This window comes from Pleurodeles waltl, chromosome 5 (genome assembly GCF_031143425.1).
Source record: "Pleurodeles waltl isolate 20211129_DDA chromosome 5, aPleWal1.hap1.20221129, whole genome shotgun sequence".
In the NCBI taxonomy this organism is placed as follows: Eukaryota; Metazoa; Chordata; class Amphibia; order Caudata; family Salamandridae; genus Pleurodeles; species Pleurodeles waltl.
The window spans coordinates 865,417,940-865,430,391 of record NC_090444.1 but is presented as its reverse complement, the minus strand read 5'-3'; the positions used below and the strand labels follow the sequence as shown (position 1 = coordinate 865,430,391).

Genomic DNA, 12,452 nt, shown 5'->3' with positions numbered 1-12,452 from the left:
ACTTGACACCTGTGACTGAAGGAGTCTGTGGGCTCATGGGATATGCAATTTAAAGTTTTATTTGTTTTTGATTGTGTGTTGCGAAATCTATGGCAAGAAAGAGAGATGTAATCCTCGCCTTTGTGCCCTTAATAGAAATAGAATTGAAAATTTGTTATGCGTCACCTTGAAAAAAATGTATTCTGTGGCTCTGTGGTTACACACAGACATCTGCAGTGTATTATCTAATAGAAGTGTCACAAAATACCATAGTGCATTTCCTAACATTTTTTATTGTTTTATTTAAGCTGTGCGCTATTTTATATATATGTACTTGACCGTGAAAGACCAAAAACATTTACAGAATATTTTTTTTTTAGCCAAACCTTTGACCCCGGTCCACGCTTACTGATCTCCCCCCCCCACCCCAGGGTTGCATGCAGTATCACATTTCTCATACATTTTTAGAGTCGAGCCTGCGTTGCATACGCTCATGCATGCATATCGCAGCGAGACGCTTTAGTTATTAGAAAAGGGCTAGGAGCCCTGTCGACATTGTTCCGTTTATATTCGAGCAGGGCGCGGTAATGCGCCGGCCGCAATGCGCGCTTTCGTTTTCACCCCTGCGCTGCAGAAATAAATACACACCGGACACACACTTGGGATACTAGGCTGCCCGGCGTGCAACTGCCTCCCGCCTGCCGAGTCAACCACTTTATTTCTTTCCTTACGTCACAGCGTCTATACCATTCCTGTCCCATTAACAGGGGAGATAAATCCTCCGGCATGCACGGGGTTTAGAAAAAGAAACACCCCTGTGCGCCGGGGAACATGGGGCGGTCCCCCAAACATAACAGACATCACGTCAGTGTGTTTGATTGTGAAATAATGCCTGCATATTGTGGTTGGCTTCCTCGGTTCTTAGATTCAGATTTTGCTTCAACAAATGCCATCTCCCATTGCTGACACAGGATATTGCCAATTGCAATACCTCATCTTCTTTTGTTGCGTCTTGTATTTCTTTCAGGGACATGGGCAGTGGCCGTGACCTCTCCACTATCAACCTCACATACTCCTCCGTACTCTCGATCTCCTCATTTTCACGTCCGGTAATTGGTCTTGCATGTCGAGACAAATAGTCTGCTGGGTTTTGTGCCCCGGGGCGATATACCACAGCGAACTGATACCCTTGTAGTTGGAGAATCCATTTTTCAATCCTCGGGGGAGGCTGTGAGGCTGTTTTGTTAAATAACGGTATCAGCGGCTTGTGGTCGGTGTATACCACAAATGTGTGACCATAGATATACAGATGATAGTGGCGACAGGCCCAGTTAACTGCTAGCGCCTCCTTTTCTATGTGTGAATATCTTTGTTCCGTTTCTGTCAATGCTCGACTGGCATACGCCACGGGGGCCCAGTCACCTTCTTTTTTTCTTTGGGACAACACGCTCCGAGGCCTGTGGGGCTCGCATCTACGGATAGTTCTGTTTCTTTTGCTGGGTCAAAAAAGACCAGATTCGTCTCTGCCGATAGTGCCCGTTTCGTGTCCTGAAATGCTTTTTCTTGCGTATCGTTCCACTCCCACGGAGTGTGAGCCTTGGTCAACTCCCTTAGGGGAGCCGTGAGGGAGGTTAGATTGGGAATGAATCTCCCGCAATAAGTTACCATCCCCAGGAAACTTCGCGCACCGGTGACTGAAGTGGGTGGTGGTGCTGATTTTATGTCTGCCACCTTCTCTGGGTCCGGCCGAACTCCTTTTTCTGAGAAGTGATATCCGAAGAATGCAATGTCTTTTCTCAAAAATTCGCACTTCTCCCGATGAAATGTTAGTCCATTTGCATGCAATCGTTGGAATGCTGCTCGTAACCTCTGCAGGTGTGTCTCCACTGTGGGTGCATGTACCAGGATATCGTCACTCACATTTATGACTCCCTCCAGGCCAGCCAGAATTCCTCTGATAGTGTCCTGGAAAACTTCGGCCGCGCTGGCAATCCCGAAACTCAGGCGACGGTATCGTCTTAGTCCCACATGGGTGGAGAATGTGGTGATAGCTCTGGACTCCGGAGCCAACATTATTTGGTGGTATCCAGCTCTTAGATCCATTTTTGAGAACCACTTGGACCCACTGACCTCTGCCACTATGTCATCGACTGTCGGGGTGAGGTGACGCTCCCTCCGGATAGCTACGTTTGGGAGGCGCATATCTACGCATATGCGTACCTCCCCTGGTTGCTTGGGCTTTCTCGTGACCACTATGGGTGACACCCATGGGGTTGGCCCTTCTACTTTCTCAATTATGTCCGCTTCCTCTAGTTTCCTCAATTCGGCCTCCACTTGTGGGAGGAGATGAAATGCAATTCGTCGGTGTTTCAACGCGACTGGTTCTATGGACTTATCTATGTGTAGTTTTACTTGACGATCTTTCAGGCAGCCAATTCCTTGGAATATATCTGCGTATTCTTCCTGTAAGCTTTCTAGCTCCCCCACGTGAATGCTAAACGCGAATGTTACCAGTTTCAACTCTTCTGCAGTACGGCAACTGAGCAGCATTCCGGTTCCTATTTTGGTGACATACACCTTGGATTGTACCGTTACTTCCTCATGATTGATGTCCGTCACGAAGACTCCCGCCATTGGGAGAGGTCTTGTTGATCCGAATGTGAATACTTGTACTGTGGTGCGTCGTAGAGGGGGGCAACGCAGCATTTGGTCAAAGTCAGATTGCGCCAGTATATTAATTGACGCCCCCGTGTCAATTAGGGCCGTTACTTGGTGCCCCGCCACTGTGACTTGGCACTTTGGAATTTTCTTTCAGCTTGGACAGCCTGGATCCGTTGCATGGATTATGTACACAGTTCCTTCTGGCTCATCACCATCATCCATGTCAGGAATGAGATCTGGTGGTTGTACCGCCTTGGCTCCTTGACTTATCTTTTGTCTATCTCCTCTTGCTCTGGTGTTTGAATGACAAACTTTTGCGAAATTATTTCGTTTTTGGCAGTTGGTGCATTGTTTTCCCAGTGCCGGGCATTTCCCTTGGTGTGGAAATGATCCTCCACACATGTAGCATGAGCGTTGTGCTCCTGTCGCTTTTGTTCTGTCCTTCTTTTTTGTCATACTGCCTGATGCTATGGCATTTACCGGTTCTGTTTTGATGGTTTGGGCAAGCGCCATTTCCATGTGTGCTGCTCTTACCCTGGACAGCTCTTTTGACCTGCCCATCGTCAGCATGTCAGCCATCGTCATACCTGGGATCTGAAGGATGTGCTCTCTTAATTTTGTTGAGTGGCATCCTTGGATGAATTGTGCTCTTATCTCATCATCTGGGTCAGGCAGTGTGCATGTGCTTGCTAGTTCCTTTAACCTTGCATAGTATGTGTCTACTGATTCATCTGAGCTTTGTCTGGCCTGTCGCAGGAGGAATCGTTCGTAGTCTGGATTTGCCATGGGTTCAAAGTATGCGGTTATTGCCCTTTTCAGCGTTCGGTACGTGAATGGGGGCCCTTCTTCAGCCACTGTCTTGCTGATTCTGTGCAGCATCGCTCCTCCCATGTGCAGGAGCATCGGTCTTTGTCTATCCGGGTCTAGTGCGACAGCTGCGAAGTAATTTTCTAGCCGTTCCACCCATGACTTCCATTTTGCGGCCTGTGCTGATGGGGGTCCTTCCATAATAAAAGGCTCTATGACCGGGAAAGTAGCCATATTTTTTTTTTTTTTTTTTATGTGCACCCCCTCTTTATGTCCTTGACTCCTGTCTAATTTTCCTGTATTTTGTTGTTGTTGTTCTTTGTTTGCTCAGTTATGTCTTTATTTTCTCTTTATTTTACTCCTCTGTCCCCTTTTCTTTCTGTGCCCTTTTAGGCCCAAATGTCTGTGCCCCTTCGTTTGTGAGCCTCACTCTCTCTCTCACCTCCGTGTGGGGCTGTCAGCCAGTCTCCAGGGGTCGTTTTGGGGGCAAAGCCACGTGTTCTTTCTGAGCGCACGTCCCGCTAGAGCTGGAGCTCACTCCGGTATTGCCAGATTAAAATAACTTCGCCTCGCGTCGTCTTGCTTCGGGCGTGTTTTTTTTTTTTGGCGCGCGTTTCAAAACTGCCGTGGTCACACCGCCGCTCTTCCCCACGTGGGTTCGAAAACACAACCCTCGTCGCCAATTTGTTCAGTTTATATTCGAGCAGGGCGCGGTAATGCACCAGCCGCAATGCGCGCTTTCGTTTTCACCCCTGCGCTGCAGAAATAAATACACACCGGACACACACTTGGGATACTAGGCTGCCCGGCGTGCAACTGCCTCCCGCCTGCCGAGTCAACCACTTTATTTCTTTCCTTACGTCACAGCGTCTATACCATTCCTGTCCCATTAACAGTGGAGATAAATCCTCCGGCATGCACGGGGCTTAGAGAACAAACAGCCCTGTGCGCCGGGGAACATGGGGCGGTCCCCCAAACATAACAGACATCACGTCAGTGTGTTTGATTGTTTCGGGGGCTTGCCTAGTAAAATCTGCTTGCTTTCATTAGTGGAAGGCATGCACATGTCATGCCTTTTCCGGTGGTTAACCCTCCTCGAGCGCAGCGACCAAGTACAGAAAACATGCGAGGCTCACTGTTTTCTGTCTGATTGTGGACTACTTTTTTTCTATTTTCCTAGCGCGATTTCGCTTGGCAGAAGTCGAGGCTTTACACAGTTAATTTCACTTTTTCGGTTACGTACATAAAAGCACTTTTGCCTATAGATGAAAAGTCGGGTTAGGAGTTTACAACGCGATCAGCTCTAACATGAGCAAACGCGTGACCCGTTGCATTGTAAATGCTTGTTTTTAATGCACTTCTATTAATGAAACAAGGCACCAGGGTTATCTAGCTCTCCCGTGCCTCGGGAGCAGCCAATCACGGCCTGCCTCCCAAGCTAAAGCCTGCTAGACCTGCGTCCAATGTGAGCAGAGCAAATGTGGGCCAATCGGAGCCTTCACTGCTCAGTGGGCGTAAGATAGGATAAAACAACAGAGAGGAACTCTGCTGAGAGCGGAGTTTTTAGTGTCTCTGTAATGCGCGCACTCGTTGAACACGCGCATGCCCGAGAGACAGTGTCTTGCTTTTTGAGCATGTGCATAATAACAATGTGGCACTGTGTCGCTTATTGAAAGAAAGGTGTTGTGGTGTTTAATTTTACTATCATCTTTTTCCCGTTAGTTAAAAGCTAGGACCTGTCGTCGTCATTGCAACGTAGATCGGGAGTAAAATCCATTCAAAATCGTTCTAGAGCAATGCCCCGCCGGCAGAGTGCAGAAGAGGTAAGGCAAGAACATTGCTTAGTATCGCCTCTGTTTTATACAGCGCTTGGTAAATCAACGCGCTCTGGGAGATGGGCGACTATAAATTGGTTTGCCTTGTTGATGTTTCTACCGCTTTACGCTCCGTGATTCACAGCTGTCCTGTTCTGATGCCTCCTTTAAACATGGTAACGGTACATTTCTGCCATGGGTTCTGCCTTCTCTGGATTTAAAAAACATACATGCCACCCATTCTTTACTGGCAACGCGTCAGCCTTTTTTCGGCCGCAAATGCCCTTATTTTAGGTTTCTCCTGTAGTGGGGCAGGGACGTCGGAGACAATACATTCCTGGAGGGTGGGAGGGGGGGGGGGTCTTGGTAGTATAACAGGGTCCGCCTCGGGGACTTTGACTGAATACAAATTGCCATGGATCTTCGAGAACAGGCTCTCCAATAAACATGTGCAATCAAAGTTTTTAAGTGAAATAGTGATATATATATATATATATATATATATATATATATATATATATATATATATATATATATATATATATATATATATATATATATATTTCCGAACAGTTTTATTAAACAACTCAATGTACCGTAGCTCAGGGAGTCAAGGCATCTGCTGTCAAAGGCCAAACGCAACCTGGAGGCCACAGGTTTGAGTCGCTGCAAGATCTGTTTTTCTTCCTTTGAAGGTTCATTACAAGTGCTACCGAGTTCGTGTAATAGTAACTCCTGTAATTTCCTGTTCTACGAGTCGGTAGGAGCCTGGTTGGAAGCACTTCATTTACGAAGGTAAGCAACGACTGGGCGCTTAGGTAAAATGCAAAGCAATATATTCCGGGAAGCAGGTAGCTCTCCTAAATGGATTTATGGTCAGAAAAAAAAATCTAACTCGCCTGATTGTATATTGATAATCCAGATTTATTGTGTCAAAGTACTCTGACTTGGTTAAAATACTTGTTGGATGCTAAACAAAACATGTACTAAATATGGCTGAAAGCAGAGCGGCAGCAAATGTAGAGAGAGTGCCTTTTAAAAATGTGGCAGTGCCTTACCCGGAGTTGGGAACCTAAACACAGATACATCTTCTCCGCCTTTCTGTGGTCTTTTCTTTCACACTTCTAGACAGTCGGGGAAGGCAGCACCTCATGGCGCTCACAAGTCTGCAGCAAATGAAGTGCGGAGTCAGGCATGTGGGTCATGAAATGGTGCAGTCAGGAAAAGAGAGGACAGCATTTCATGGCACTATGGTGTGCGTTGGGAAAGCGTGTCAGGGAACATGTAGGGTCTGGATTTCTCTGGTGCTGTTGAAAAAGGGGGTCAAGTCCTTTGTAGTTACATTTCTGACACTGGTCATAGTTCCCATAGTTTTTGTACGCTCAAAATTGCACAGCAACCCCTAGGGTTAACCTTTGTGACACAAGACTCATTGTGTGATCCTCAGGGTAATCATAAGTACTGGTGATAGGGTTGGACTGGACAGAATATATGCATGAGCACCAGAATAAAAGTGGTCCCCATTAGCGAATCGGGTAGATAAAAATGTGCCCACAACCGCAAATCGGGCGGAAATTAACTTGTAAAGACAAGCTGCATAGGTAGTTTGCAAGGTACGGGAGGCTGCATGCATTTGTGATTGCTGCAGGAAATGTTTGTGTTAATTTCTGGGCTATAACCAACACAACTGAGTGTGACTTTAAAAGTTAGAGAGAGTCAATTCAGATTCTCCTTTTTATCCATATATCGGGATTACCTACACCACGGTAAATTATGAGGAGTTGCTTTCCTCTTTTCTGAGGCGTTATTCCTTTATGGAAGAGGAACCCTCCCACAACTATTAGTACTGTATTGTATTGTATTGTATAGCTTTTGTAGAGCGCATTCCTGCTGATAGCATCGAAGCGCTAGGCCTAGTAAGATATGCAAGAGACCATGAGTGGAGCTTAAAAATCCCACCCTAGAGGGAAAAGAGCCAAGTTTATAATTTCTTTCTAAAGGCGAAGTAGGTCTCTGTCTGTCTAATCATAAGAGGTAGAGAGTTCCAGAGTCTATCCGCCTCCACAGTGAAAGCTCTGTCCCCCCACCTGGCCCTATAACAGCGGAGACCCGCAATCAGTAGTCTAGATGAAGATCTTAGTTTCCTCAATGGTAAATATCTCTGTAGAACTGAACTCAAATATTCACATCCTTCTGAGTGATGGGCCTTGTATGTTAAGCAAAGGGATTTAAACATGATCCATATTGTCAACTGGTAACCAATGAAGATGTCTAAGACAGCTACTAGCTGAAGACGAACAGGGAAGAGTCAAGATCAAGTGCGCCACCGCATTCTGAATGAGTTGAAGTTTGTGAATGGCAGTTTTACTGATGTTTAACAGTAAGGCACTACAATAATCTAGTCTAGATATAACTAATGCCAGGACCACAGATACTTTCAGATTTTCGTGCAAAAATGCGAATATATGTTTTTCAGAGTTTTCAAAGCCCAGTAGCAGCCTTTAACCGTTTGGTTAACCTGTTGCTCAAACGAAAGGGAGCTGTCAAATACCATCCCCAAATTTCTGGCTGAAGTGCGCGGAACCGGGCACACACTACAGGACTACGGCCACCATCTAGCACTCCAAATGTTACTGTTGAGACCAAAAAAGATAATTTCTATTTTGTCTCCGTTTAATTTGAGCCAATTGTTACGCATCCAGCTGTTAATAGCAGTCATACATTGCTGAAATCTGTCCCTCGTTTCCTCCCATTTATGAGGGACTGGGATAATCAGCTGCGTGTCATCTGCATAAGACACAATCTGAAAGCCAAAAGAACGAACCAAGCTAGCCAGTGGGGCAACATAAAGGTTAAATAGAGTCAGGCTAAGAGAAGACCCCTGAGGGACTCCGCATGGCAATTGAAAAGGGGTTGCACTGAGGTCTCCACAAGATACTGTGATCAATCTATTGTTCAAAAAGGACCTGAGAATATCAAGTGCCTTGTCTCTTACTCCTGCCTGATACAGACGCTGGATAAGAAGTTGCGGAGATATGGTATCAAAGGCTGCGGACAAGTCTGGCAGTACCAGAATGGTACCTTTCCCCCTGATCAACTCTTCTGCGAATAATGTCCGCCAAGGAAATCAATGTGGTTTCCATGCTATGAGCACATTGAAATCCGTGTTGGGAAGGATCCAAACTGCCATTAGCCTGTAAAAAGTCTGCTAATTCCATATTAAGGTGCCTCTCTAGAATCTTAGCTAAGGTAGGTAACAGAGAGATCGGACGGAGATTAGACAAATCTGTAACATCCTTGTCTGGTTTGTTGATTAATGGGATGACAATGGATTCTTTCCAGGACTCCGGAAAGCATCCTTCCTGCAAAATGTCTGCGTATACTGGTTCGAGGGCAGTAGAAATCAAATCGGGACTAACTTGAAAATTCGCGGAGGGGAGGGATCGTTTGGAGAGCCAGAATTTACTGCAGCTAGTAGTTCAGAGATTCTTTTAGATGATAATGGCTGAAAACTATTTAGCGTATTCACAGCATCCAGTGGCACTGAATCCTCCAGCATGCCCCCCTCTGCTTCCAGAGTATTTTGTGTAAAATTAGCCTGCAATTGCAAGATTTTATTTTTAAAAAAATCTGCTACTTTTTGGCAAAAGGTTTCTGAATTCTCTAAGCTAGGAGGTGGGGATGATGAGGTGAGTGAGCGAACTACTTTAAACAGTTCCTTCGGTACACTGAGAGCCTCTGTAATAATGCAGGAGAAATATTCAGTTTTTGCTGATCTGATGGCCAATTTATAGTTCTCAAGAGTACTCCGGAGTTTATCTCTCTCCATCTTGGTTTTATTATCTGCCATTTTCGCTCTTGCCTACGATAAATTCTCTGCAGATTTTTAAGTTTCTCAGAGTACCAAGGAGCGGATAGAGGGCGTCCTTGTTTAGGATCAGATAGAGCCGGAGGAGCTAAAGAATCGATAGCTGCTCTAGTTCCCATCTCAAAGGTCTCCAAATTAGAACTTCCCAGCGCTTTCGCCTGTTCCCAGCCTTACTTAAGAGCCTGGGCCAGGCTAGTCTCCTGCACCTTATGCCATGGTCTCGTGAGTCTTGTCGCAGAAAGTGTTTTAGTGACCGTATCTGTGCCTGCTAACGTAAAGGACAACAAATCATGGTCATTCCAGTCAAGGACCCTATTAACTGACCTGGTGCTATTTCCATGCCGAATGAAAATACCATCAAGTGTATGCCCTGCACGATGTGATGGAGTCAGATCCCGATGTGCCAGTCCAGACTCCGCATCATACTTATAAATTCACAAATAGCTGTATCGGACTGATCTTCTAAAGGAAGGTTAAAATCGCCCAAAATAATAGCTTTGGTAGACAAAATCATGGATTCCAGTATAGAAGGCCAGGCCGAAAGAAAATCCTTCTTGGGGCCAGGCGGTCTATATAGTAATAGTCCCTCAAAAAGAATTGCACGCTGGAGACGGATCTTAAAGAAAGCTCCTTCGCAAATAGTCTGACTGATGTTGAGCCCCTCGAACGTGCACCAGAAGTGATTTTTGAAAAAAACCGCAAGCCCACCTCCTCTCTTCTCTAACCTATCTAATCTTGAAAAGGAATACCCTGGGGAGAAGCCAATAAGAAATCTGGGTTATAGTCTTCTCTGGCCCAGGTTTCTGTGATAAAGAGGCAGTCGAAGTTAGCCATTTCAATCAGTTCCCTGATTTCAAGTGTGTGCTTACTCAGCGAGCCTGCATTAATAAGTCCACAATTAATATTAGTTTGCTCACTGCCTATCAACTTGTTGTTCCGCCCCAGCAATTGTTTCTTAAGTAGGGGGCAGCCTTTCTTGGGCATTATGTTGGAGCTCCAACTACATACCTCACGTTTAAGAGAACTAACATGATAGGGATCCATAAGAGTGCAGTGCGTATTAGTAGACTCATTTTCAAGGGCTAGGAGCTCTTGTGTAGAAAAGGACTTGAGAAAGGGAGGGAAGGTCTTCAATGTATAGTGTCTTTGCCACCCGGCCCCATCCGGTTGCGGATGGGCGCAGACAGGCTTGCCTTAAGTGCGCCTTTGGTGCGCCATTGGGGCGGCCGCGCAGGGAGACGCTGGTCAAAACTACCCTGGAGAAACTAGACCGCCAACTAGTTTCTCCCCCAAAATTCCTGCCGCCGTGCTGCAGTGCCAAACGAGGAGGGCTGTAACCGACCCTTACCTCGAGACTGCAAGCTGGCAGTGGTGAAGGTAAAAATGGAGGAAAATCAGGCAAGAACAGTGAGGGGGAGCAGTACAGGCAAGTTGAGAAATAAAATATCAATGAATAGGCAAGGGCAGACTGCCCCAGCCTGTTAGGGGTGAAAAGAGAGCCAAATTCAAAGTGCTCAGTAATTCAGTAATGGGTAAAAACGTTAAAAACCAATAAAACTCACTAAAAAAACTGTTATTGTCATGCTTCATCATCGGCTACCTCCCCCCACCCTGGTAGGACAAAGCCGCGAGGGCGAACTCAACCTCCAGGTAGATTCGGAGCAGGAGGGAGTTCTTAGATGAAATACTTACTGGTTAAAACTGAGATCCAGATGAACTACTTTAGTACCTTGCAGTACTCCGGCATTTCACCTTTATTATAGAGTACCACCAACTTGAGCCACCCTTCGGTGACTCGAGTCATAACTCTGAGATAGCCGTCCTTGTTGTGTTTTTAATATTACATGTGGTCCCCAGCAATAAAGGTGAAAAGTCCTCCTTGGTGGCATTGTCCTACCAAATGAAAGTTTTAATCTTTCTACATGTCAAACCAATATATCTAAGAAAGCAAGGGCATGTGATCATGCATATAGCTCTCAGAATTGCTGTTTGTATGTTTTTTCATTAGCCATGATGTGTCGAGATCCTAAGTCAAAACGTTGTGTGTGATGTTAGATTACAGGCACTACAGTGACCACAATGGTAGTGGCCCCTTATCTTTGGGATGCCTCATAAATTAGGTGTCATGACCGTATCCTTATCGATAGGGTGGTTTCTAGGATGAATAAGGCATCTTTAAGACTATGGGCTTGATTTAGTTTTCGGCAGACAGGTTACTCCGTCACAACGGTGATAAATATCCCCTCTTCCGAAATATAAATTCCAATTGGAAATAATGGTATTTATGTTTTGGGAGATGAGATATCCGTCACCGTTGTTTCGAGGTAACCTGTCCACCGAAAGCTAAATCAGGCCCTATGTCTCCTTTTATGTGGAAACATGGGTTGTTCAAATGACATTGCTCATGTGTTCAGTAGATATTGGTTTTTCCCAGGCTATATTGTAGGTGGTTATATAGAGCAGTCTGTCCTTCTTAGCGTCCCTGTGTATAGTTTCCAAAAGGTCCCGTCTGTTCTGGTTCCTTTCAATTTTCATAGATTTCTGTATGATTTGTTCTGGATAACTCCATTCTCTTAATTTCTAAGAGAGCAAGACTACCTGCTTCTGTAATCTGTAATTTTTGTGCAGTTCCTTCCCAGGCGCAAGAATTGCGCATATGACATTCTCCCTCAATGGTCTTGGGTGAAAACTATCAGACTTTAAAAGGTTATTTTTTACCTGGCACTTTATGATAAATATCAGAAGAAAGCCCCACCTGTTCAAGAAAAATCCTTACATCCAAGAAGGTCAGTTTCTCTTTGTTAACAGGACAGGTGAATCTCAAATTTGCATTGCATATATTCAGCCATGGTAAAATGATTGGATACTCTGTTCCCTTCCCTTATAACCAATGCATCATCTATAAACCTTTTCCAGATAACAATATTAGATCTGAAGGGACTCTCAGGTTAGATTGTGCTTTTGTTCAAAATGGTGTACATATAATCCTGCTATACTAGGAGTGAAAGTGCTCCCCATAGATGTTCTGTGGACCTTGAGACAGAGAGTTTCCTCAAATTTGAACTATATTTTGTTTAAGGCTAGTCTAGCACACTCCAATCTGAAATTGCGGGACTCACAGTTTTCAGCAAATAGTATTTTCTTTAACAGCCTTAGAGTATCACCTTGAGGCAAACTTGTATTCAGGCTCTTGATGTTGAGATGCATCAGAAAATGTTTTGATTGATCATACTCCACATCCTTCAAAAGGACCAGTGGGTTCTTGGTGTCCTTTACATATGTGGGTGCATTTTAAAGTAGTGGTTTCAAATAGAAATCACTTA

At 45.1% G+C, this 12,452-nt stretch overlaps 1 protein-coding gene across 2 annotated transcripts in view; it reads left to right on the top strand.

The window, feature by feature from the left end:
• Window positions 1–4,976: 4,976 nt before the first annotated feature.
• LOC138296104 (zinc finger protein 75A-like) overlaps window positions 4,977–12,452 on the top strand; it is a 333,312-nt gene continuing 325,836 nt past the window's right edge. For both annotated transcript variants that reach the window (XM_069234960.1, XM_069234959.1), the window contains exon 1: window positions 4,977–5,270. In XM_069234960.1, coding sequence (XP_069091061.1) covers window positions 5,244–5,270 — 27 coding nt within the window. In that variant the 5' untranslated portion in view covers window positions 4,977–5,243. The remainder of the gene's footprint in view (window positions 5,271–12,452) is intronic.